The sequence below is a fragment of the Schistocerca cancellata genome, chromosome 4, assembly GCF_023864275.1.
Source record: "Schistocerca cancellata isolate TAMUIC-IGC-003103 chromosome 4, iqSchCanc2.1, whole genome shotgun sequence".
Taxonomy (NCBI): domain Eukaryota; kingdom Metazoa; phylum Arthropoda; class Insecta; order Orthoptera; family Acrididae; genus Schistocerca; species Schistocerca cancellata.
In genome coordinates this window covers 211,869,700-211,880,334 of record NC_064629.1, presented here as the reverse complement: position 1 = coordinate 211,880,334, position 10,635 = coordinate 211,869,700, and the positions used below count along the sequence as shown (strand labels likewise).

Sequence of the window (10,635 nt, the reverse complement as noted above, 5' to 3'; positions counted from 1 at the left end):
AGTGACAATAGCTACACAGTTTAAAAGCATGGAATATTAACAGGGTTTAAATCTGCTAATAAATGAAATAAATAACTTAAAAAACATGACTCAGTTACTTTAATTTGATTACAAAAACTGCTCTAGGATAGTTAATCATTATTGTACACTTATTTATTGCTGCAAAATCACATTTCATTAACAAAACTCTAAATTTACTTCTGACATCAATTCTGAAGAACAAATATAATTTATTTATTTATTTATTTGTTTGTTTAGGAAGTCATAAAACAGACATTAAAAAACAGAGTATTCTGACATCAATTGAAGACATTAACACAACTACAAAATATTCTAAGTATCCAGTACTTTACAATTTGCTGTGCACTTTCACCGATATGTATAATAATTACATTAACTACACAGTTGTCTTTTTTCTGTATTCTTATACAGTTGAGGAAAAATGGAAATTAAGCAACATACGCAAATCATTCAGCTTTTAGTGACACTGAGAGGAAGACTAGAGATACCACATTGTTCAATGAACATGTGGAGCAAAATAGTGTATCTCATTACACTATATGGAAACAATGGTGGATGTGTTGACAAATGATACCTGTATGTAAATAAGTAACTGAAAGTGAGCAGATCAGTTCTGTGTGGTGGTGATGAAAGGCAGCACAGAAAGCAACTGCATACAAGACACCCCAATGCCTGAAGTCTGGTTTCACAGACTCATACAAGAATGAAGTTCTCTCTCTGCCAGATTCCCAAGGAACCACTCCCCCTTCCCCTTACTCTCTCATCAAAATATCATTCACATCACACCAATCGACAATTTTTCCTGCTATGCCAGTAACAGCTCTACAACACTGTTCATCATCATTATGTTGAACTATATACATCAAAAAGCATCAATGTTTAATGTCTCTTGTCTTTTCATTGCATTTTTTGAAGGCTTGTCTTTAACAATTAATTGTAGCATTTTGTATTTGTTGTCAAAGCTTACACGAGCAAACAATACTCATATGGTTTGTTCTTGTAGCACTAATGTATAGCACCTTCTTATTAAGGAACAATGAAAGCTTTATTAATTGTGTGTCATGCAGTCATAAATTCAACAAAAAGTTTGGAGTAACAGGTGTTGTAGCTGTGGTATACTTTAAGTATTGTCTGCTCTTTAGGTCTTGGAAGTTAATGTATCAGTATTTCTCACACAGTGCAGAAAATTCACACTGCATCAGCTACCAAACGCAAGAATTAAATGTAATTCAAATCAGGGAGACTATGGTGTGTATATACAGCACCTAATTCAAAATTAACAATGATTGAAGCACTGAAAGATGAAATAAAATCCAGTTTTTTAATTTCTTACAAGCAATGGCCACAATTTGGCATAATAGTGTAAATTACTCATAAATAGTGTGACAGTGGTGATGATAGAAGTGGCATGATTTAGCAAAGACAGGGTGGAGGTCAGTAAAAATAACAAAAATTGTTAAACAATTATAGATCACCTGATTTACGGATGTGCATAATGTACTGGGTGGTTATGAAGCAATTTGTGCTTTATGTTGAATCGAACAGTACAAACAGTAAAATTACTGAGGGAAAGGATGTTAAACTCTTGCTTGTTCACTCTTGAATTCTAAAATTTTTGCACTGGCTAGTAAAACGTGCATTTTTCTCTCATTTTTCTTTATCCTGCATACAAGTAAAAAAAATCTTGTGAAGAAAAGACTGGTATTATGTTCCTTCTTAATTTGATGCCTGTTGTTATTGTTCATGCCTATATTTACTGATGTCTTTCAGAACCTGGAGAGGTTTTGTGACCACATTCAGGACAGTTATTCTTTATATGATATAGTTTCTGTCACCATAATACCTTTTAAAATATCATTTCAAACTATTGAAGAGTGTGGTTAGGTTTTTCTGTGTTTAATTTGCCATTTGCAATATGGCCCAATAATGATTTCAACTATCAGCTGAATAGCAGATGTGAAGCAAACCAATTATTTTGGTTTTGTAGCAAATAAACTACTTGACCTAGAGTGTGGAACATGTGATACTGTTTAGTGTTGAAGGAATGACGAAAGTATGACTGAAAAACATATAGGTATTCAATAACTGTTGCATTTTCCAAGTAAAGGGGCATTGTTGCAAAAGCAGATTGGAACCTTCACAATGTGTTTTAAAAAAAATCTGCAGAAATCAAAACAATGATTCACTGTAGTTTTCTTACCAGTTACATTTATCTTGTCTTCCTACATATTGATACATTGTTTAGTTGGTATATTTATCTTGTCTTCCTACATATTGATACATTGTTTAGTTGTTATTTTTACACATTCTTAGAACCTTATCTACACAATATGTGAAACATACAAATATATATCAAACCAAACACACACACACACACACACACACACACACACACAAATCTCTCTCCATCTCTCTCTCTCTCTCTCTCTCTCTCTCTCTCTCTACAATGTCAAACCTTAACACATTAGCTCAGTCTTAAGTCAGCATTAAAATTATTTCACATTCCTAAGGTAAAACATAACAGCCCTCTGCCAATACTTTATGGTACCATTTCACAAGTCTCTCTTCTATTTGATGTGCTCAATTTGCACTTACAGATGACTTCAATGATTTCAGATACGGGAATCTGATATGCAAAGCCTTCTGTGGCCCTAGTCTATAATATATTTATTCATAAATATCGTTCATTACTATCATCAAACTTTGTGCACTGAAACCAGTCAGCTAAATATTTCGCGAGATTGTGAAGGTGCAATCATACTGACTGAAACACAATAAATAACACTTACACTTGGCAACCACCATGTTGTGTATATCAAATAAATGCAGATGAATTCAGAATGCCGTCATTAAATTACTGAAATGCTTGTTTCTTCCTTAAAACAAATCAAGCAGTTGTCTTTGTTCCTAAAATCAAACATCAATTGAAGAAGATCTTAAAATCAAACATCAATTGAAGAACCAGTAGCAAATCTAAGAAATGGTTTTCCCATCATACCTAGCATTATGGAACCAAAAGGAACCTGTCCACACAGCATGACATAGAAGACTATTAAAATATTAATTTTCCATTCGGACAGTTGGAATTTGTTTAGAGTTACACTCAAAGAAACTATCCTGAGAAATAAAAGTCATATAATTACACAAACAAACATTCCCCTCCACCCACCCATTCACTTTTTTTTTACTTCCCAAATTTCCCAATCTATCTCACGGCTCTTACAAAACGCACAACAGTTCATTTCTTTTGATACTATGAAGAAAAATTGCTGAAATCAGTTTTAAGTTTTATTGTTGGTGTCTGTGAAGGAAATGTCTTCGCTGTGGCACTGTCAGCTCTCAATTTCTGTTGATTTTTTTGACTTGACCTTACAGCCGACTCCAGTTTTGAACGTAGTTCAGTTGACTGACTCATTAATGACTTAAACTCCTATTAAAAAAAGACAGGAAACAAATATTAGAAAAGATTAAACACAGTTAACTAACAATGACTACTACAAAATAAGATCCTGTACAATAAAATTAGCACGCAGAAGTATTTCACACATTGTGAAACACTATAATAATCAGATCATGTTAAACAAATAAACAAACAAATATAAATAAATATTATATTAAGATAGCTAGCCTATAAAAACACAACAGGTCTGTTTGACCAGCACTTCTAACTGTTTGTACAATGGTTTCTGACTAATTGCACACCATTAGTTTCAACTCACAAGCATTTTCAATTGGGTTCATATCAGCAGATACCACAGGTATTCCATTTGACTGATTTCTGCCTCCTGTAGGAAGGTGTTAATATGGTACGTACAGTGTACTGGCATTTGATGTTCTTGAAAGACAAGCTCTTTGCCAAAATGTTGACTGTAGGGTTGGACAATAGGACGAAGGGTCCTGTTCCAAAAATGTACAACTCTCAAGTTACCATAACTATTGATGTATGTACAAAGACTTGCACATGATACCAGCCCAAAACACAACAGACCCAGCTTCCTGCTGATCACATCAGACTTCATCCTGAGATGTGCACAGATCCTACACTTGTTTGTGAAGAGAATCCAATGCCACACATCCAGGTCCTACTGAGGTGTTCCCTTGTCCATCTCCTTTACACACCAAAGTGCTGGGCAGTTTGTACTACTGTTTGTAATGACTGCCTACAGGCCAAATGGATCATGTGGAGAAAGTTGGGTACTGTACGGGTCATCACAGCCCTTCCAGCTGCCTCCACAAAGGCAATGTGCATTTATGTTACACTCTTCTCACGATAAATAGAAACCATAATTTGGAGGTAGCAGTAATTAGCTCCTGTTGCTAATAGCAGGCAACCACTATGAGGCAGATCTTCAATATTTTTAATTGACTACAGCAGTTGAATGTTCAGATGATGACTCTGTGGTGTGATCAATTCAGTAAGCAACTACCAGTGTTGACAATCCTTGCCATAAACTAACAATGTGAGCAATGTCTAAGTTTGAAATAACCCTTATAGGTGTGCTGTCAGACTTAACAGTGTCTGCACATCTGATTTTGTCCCGTTTCTTGTTCACAATTTGAGACACAATACACTTTGAACTGCATAGAGAATACTTGTTTATTCGTATCTCTATAACACAGGTGGTTGTAGATAAAGATAAAAATCAAGATACAAAAGTCAAGTCGCATCTACAATATTTGCCCAGAATTTGTTGTTCAGCAAATAATACTTTCCCTGGATTCAAGGATTCATCTCATTACTCGAAGTTTCCTAAATTCACTGAAATTATCCATGGTCTAATTTCATTTTTTAGGGAGAAATTTGGCTCAAATCAAAATGGTTCAAATGGCTCTGAGCACTATGGGACGTAACATCTGTGGTCATCAGTCCCCTAGAACTTAGAACTACTTAAACCTAACTAACCTAAGGACATCACACACATCCATGCCCGAGGCAGGATTCGAACCTGCGACCGTAGCAGTCGCGCGGTTCCGGACTGCGTGCCTAGAACCGCTAGACCACCGCGGCCGGCCAGGGAGAAATTTAATGGATTCAGTTACATAACTGGACAAAACATCTGACAATACCACCACAACTGGTTTATCAGTCAATAAATACCTCATCAGCACAATGCTATTTCCTCTAGTAGTACTGAAGCACTTTCTCAAAGTGACTATGACCAGTGACATGTCTGGAGATCCCTAAGCTGTGGTGGGATATCAACCTGACTGTCGCCCACCTTACAGCCCGACAACCAGGAGCGATGGTGTGGGGTGCCATTTCACTTCATAGCAGGACCCCTTTGGTTGTCTCTGTGACACCCTAACAGTACAGCAGTACTTCAACAATATTCTATGCCCAGCTTTGTTTCTCTTCATGGCAAGCCATTCTGGTCTTACATTTCAGCAAGATAATGCCTGCTGCACATGCTGAGATTTTCTACTGCCTATCTTCGTGCTTGTCAATGCCTACCTTGGCTATCAAGCTCACACTTGATGCATTATGGACAGGATCCTCCAATCAGCTCAGGATTTTGACAATCCTTGCCATAAACTAACAATGTGAGCGATGTCCAAGTTTGAAATAACAGAATCTGGCACGATATCCCACCGGAGAACATCCAAAAACTCTATCAATCATGGCCAAGCCAAATAGTTATTTTTATTTGTCTGTATGTGTACATCACATCTATTGATTTCCACTTCATTTGGACAATTCCTTCAGCGTGCATAACATTTTTTTCATCATAGAGTGTACACTGTGACCCAGGTATGAATCTGTTCTTCTCTAAACTAAGACATCAGGGAAAGGCTGTTGGCCCTCTTTTTTAAGCTCCATCATGAATTTTAAATTACTATGGATACAGTTTAAATATTTTACAAACTCTAAGTTTTTCCTCTTTATGTACCCTCTCCACAAATGTGTTGACCATGTACCAATAAAAACACATTGGTTTCAACTTGGCAGTTTCTAGTGCTTTTGCTTCAAAGTATTCCATTTATAAGTTTGCCACAAAGGGAATAATGGACTAGCCATCACCACACCACTGGTATGTTCACAATATTTTCTCTTGAAAAGGAAATAAGTTAATGTCGGAAAACACCTAAAAAGTTCTGTGAAATAATCATCAAGCTTTTCTGAAATTACTTCCAAGGTATCAGAAACTGGCAATCTCAAAAAGAGGGAGAGTCCATCAAAACTGACCATAATATCCTTAACCTGAAGCTGCGATTAACTGAGGTAATGTACAAAGTCAGCAGCGTTGCGAATGTGATGTTCACACTTCCTCACATATTTGCACAGAAAGCATCTCAGGTATTTTGCCAGCTGGTAAATGAGCCAGTATAACTAACTATGGTTCTTGGAGGAATTCCTCCCATGCATACCCTATGAAGGCCATGTAGCCATGGTGACACTGCTGCTCATTTTCTAAGATCTTTAATGATGTTACATAGCAAGCCCGACTCACTGAGAAGAATCACCATCATTCTCTTGATTTTATTTGTAGGAGCAGCATCTATCTGTCTATAGGCAACATCATTTAAAAGATAGAAAATCATCTTACTGCAGTCCACATGTGACATTAGGACCATCACATTGCCCATGTCCGCTGTAACAACACAGATTTCTCAATGTTACTCGTTCTTCCTTGGAGACATTGGATCTTAGCATTGGCGCCTAGGTAACTGATCAATCTAGTGGGAGAGAAGCTACAACATGCTCCATAGAGCTGGTGTAACATACTAAATGGGAACGAAGTTTAGCCCTTTACCAAGAATCTTCCTGTATCCTCATCCAGATGTTTGTCATAGAGGTTAATTACAGTAGGGCTTCCTGCACCTTGTCTTGACTTTTTGTGCACGTGATCAAATTTTTCTCTCTGGCTTGCAGATATTTCCAAATGCATTGATTCTGCTTGTGTATTGTCAACCCGTTCCCAAGAATCTGCTGAGAGTGTCGCTTACATGTAGGGGTGGATATGAAAAGGCTCTTTTGAAGTGACGTTCAGCATTCATTGGGTGTCACAAATTCTCTCTCATACCATAACCTGAGTGGCACGGCACATAATCTTATTTGCCACTGATGTTTTAATATGATGTTTAGCTTTGGCACATGCAGGTACATCTTGTTAGAACATCAGCGTACTGAGAAGGCAACCTTTCTTCTGGCGGAGCTTATCCAACTTGTGTATGTTACGGAACATTTGCTCCCTGCTGAGTGAAGAGATGTCATTAGGTTTCCACAGCACAATTGATAAATAATGCACTTCTGGGTGTTCTGCCAAGTTTTTTCCATTTTATGCACAATTATTCGACAACTTACCCGGCTACCTTCTTCAGGTGCTGTGATGTATGCTGTCATGTGTACTCGCTGCCTGGACTCCAAACAGTCTGTGAACCATTGTTGGTCTCGTGCCACTATTTATACCAGAGTTTAACTCCCAACACCCACTATGGCCTCTGATGCACTTTTGTTTTTCAGAACTCGCTCTGATAGTCCAAGAAATGCAAATTCCATCAGCACTTCCCAGCTCTGGCAGATGTGATGGCGAACAAGATCTTTTTGAACTGAGTGCTAGACACCAGCCTTGTTTAAACTGAATCCTCCATTCCTGTTTATTAGGGTTTCCAACATCTTTATTTCAATAGACCCTGAAATATGCTGTCCTATAAACTTGGAGTTTTGCGCAATGGTACTGGTCTCATCGTACTTCATTTTATAATTATATTCAACGCAGTGATGGTGATAATAGCTGATTTGCTTGGTTGTTGTAGTTGGATGTGTCACTGATGTTCCTTGTACCTCTCCACAATTCTTACGATAGTCTGCTCCACATAAGACATACAACGTTCACATTGCATGCGATGCACACCCAGATAATCTTTAACATTACTAAGAATACTTTTTATCTTAGTTGAAGGTAGTGAAATACACTAGATGCCACATTTCAGTAGAAGTCTACTGATATTTTTGGTTATTGGACTGACTGACTAATTTTGACTTCTCTTCCCCAGTCTGTCTTGATCTATTTCACAAGCATACTGGATTTTGGCTGCACTGCCCATTTAATTTGATGATCTGAGAACCCATTCCTTTGTAACACTATTCGTAGGTGTTGTAATTCTTTGGAAAGGCTCTCCTTGTCTGAAAGTGTTCGAGCACTATTGACCAGAGTCTTAAGCACCGAATTGCTTTGTAGTGGATGGTGATAGCTCAAAGCATGGAGATAAGAGGTCAGTGTGTGTAAATTGGAGTCTACACAGTGAGTAAATATAACAACAAAACTTGCAGCAACTGAAAAAGGAAGCCAGTTAGTCATCGAAAAACTTTGCAGAACATTCAGAAACACAGCATTAATCAATTGTGCTGAGAAAACCTGAGAGATCGTATCACTTCACTCTATGGAGGGAAGATGTTTGTTAACATACATAATTTGGATAAGCTCCACAAGAAGAAAGGTCAAGTTCTAAATATGCATAACTTTTTAAAAAGGTGTTGAGATGAACAAGATGTACCTATGTAAGCTAAAATCGAACGTCATTTTAGGAACACCACCACTGGACTTCAATACGGACACAGATAATCTGATGTAGATATCCCAGGAGAGTAGTAAAGCAAGCTACCACAGGCTGGACATGCAAAGCACTGTATATACAGAACCACTGAATGTGGAGTTTACCAAGGCTGGGCCTTTCAGTTCTTACACTAATTTCAACTACTGCCAACCTGGCTTCACTTCACACCATGCTCTGTCTCCACATGCTTAGCTGTCCACTACTTCAAGCTGGTCACATTTGTGTATTTCTCCAAAGCTTACCTCTATGCAGTGTTCAGACACACTAATCACCCATAGGTTGACTTGACATCAAGTTTCTTTCACTCTTCTGGGGTTCAGCTCAACATCTTTACAGTCGGGCTACCCTCAGTTAAAGTGCGCGTCATATATCTTGGCGGCCGAGTTTAGGTTCGTTCTGCGCATCTGACGTCACAAAACACAGTCAGCCAATGAACAGAGAACGACGTTGCCAGATCTCGACTGCAGTGCATAGCACGGACGAGAGTCTTCAGTTTTAGAAACGTTCAGTCGTAAATAAAGTAATAGAACAAAAGCAATGTCTTGATAGCAGACTTTCTTTTATTGAAAGTTTGGAAAAAGCATTCTTTATACCAATTGCTTCATATTCTATTAATTAGTTAAACCAAACAAGCAATAAGACTCCTAATTCAGGCGAAAGCAAGGAAAGGTGTTTGTTTCAATCTCACGAACTGCTTTTTCGCAATAAAGAACAGCGGTAATTGTTTATTTCCTATTGCACTTCGACGAAGCGTGAGTAATTCATAATCATACCAACAGTGTTTATAAGTAGTTGCGTCCGGTGTCACAGTCCATATGGAGGTCAGCTATTAGATGAGCCGATGTAGCGGAACGGTCAAGGTGTTGGGCTGACAAGTGAAAGGTTACGAGTTCAAACCTTGTGGAGTGCTTAATATTTTCTTTATTTAAAAACAATATTGGAGTGCCTTACTTCAGGAATTTTATTCGTTTGAATGAAATTTCTAGTTATTTGCCTCTTCATTAACTTTTTGGCTGCTGCAGACACGTGCTCTCCGCATTCCGCGCTGTGCGCGATTTTGTCATCACTGCACTTCTCGCCTGTGCAGACACATGGTGTTCCCACTGCTTTGACACACTTATCATTCGATTTCACAAAAACTATTTGGCCAAAAAATTTGATTTTTACACGTCTTCTTGACTGATACCTTCCCCCCATAAATGACTTAATTTTGTTTTGACGTGCAGCATTAAATGTAGTAAACCATTGCACGAAATTTTGAAGAGTTTGCAGAGGTAAAAGTCCATAGCGTGTACTTTCCGTATGGTCGATTTTAGTTGCCACAATGTTGAGAATGAAATGTGGAAAAGATACCTAAATTTCATATAATATTTACTGTATAACAATATCTCATTTAATTTAAGTACCACATAGGTGTCGTATGTAATATTGAGAAATATTCCGTCTTTCGCGACTGTAATAAAAGTTTTATTTACACAGGGCGCGTTTGGCTTTATTTTAAAGCACTTCCATCGGTGAAAGGTATGGAACATACACAATGGTATTCATGTTCTATTTCTTGTTTTTGTTCCACAGTCGCAGTTTTACCAATGATACTGAAATATAGTCCTCTTCTGCAACTGTAATAAGCGACTTATTTAGACCAGACGCGTTTCTCTCTTTTGAAGCATCATAAGAGGACTGTATTTTGTGTCCTCCATTGCCAAGTCACCTTTTGTAGTTTTGTGCTGCGGTAGCACAATATTCAACGTTTGTGTTGGCTCATCAGTGTTTTAGCAAATAAATGCTGTTTGTGTGTGCCACACACAAAATTATATTTGACATGGCTCTGAGCACTTCACTGACAGACGGTATATTCAAGTCCTAATATTTTTGTAAGTCCACAGTTTTGTTTAATGTATTTTGTCTACTTCCTTTTGATTGATTGAAGTGTTTTAAAATAAAGCCAAACGTGCCCAGTGTAAGTAAAACTTTTGTTACAGTCGCGAAAGGTAATATTTCTGAATATTACATATGACACTTATGTGGTACTTAAATTAAGTGAAATATATAGATATC

The 10,635-nt window shown here is 37.6% G+C and overlaps 1 protein-coding gene across 1 annotated transcript in view; it reads right to left on the bottom strand.

The window, feature by feature from the left end:
* Nucleotides 1–224: 224 nt before the first annotated feature.
* LOC126183346 (HEAT repeat-containing protein 5B) overlaps nt 225–10,635 on the bottom strand; it is a 268,954-nt gene continuing 258,543 nt past the window's right edge. Inside the window, exon 37 of the mRNA XM_049925227.1 lies at nt 225–3,451. Coding sequence (XP_049781184.1) covers nt 3,275–3,451 — 177 coding nt within the window. The 3' untranslated portion in view covers nt 225–3,274. The remainder of the gene's footprint in view (nt 3,452–10,635) is intronic.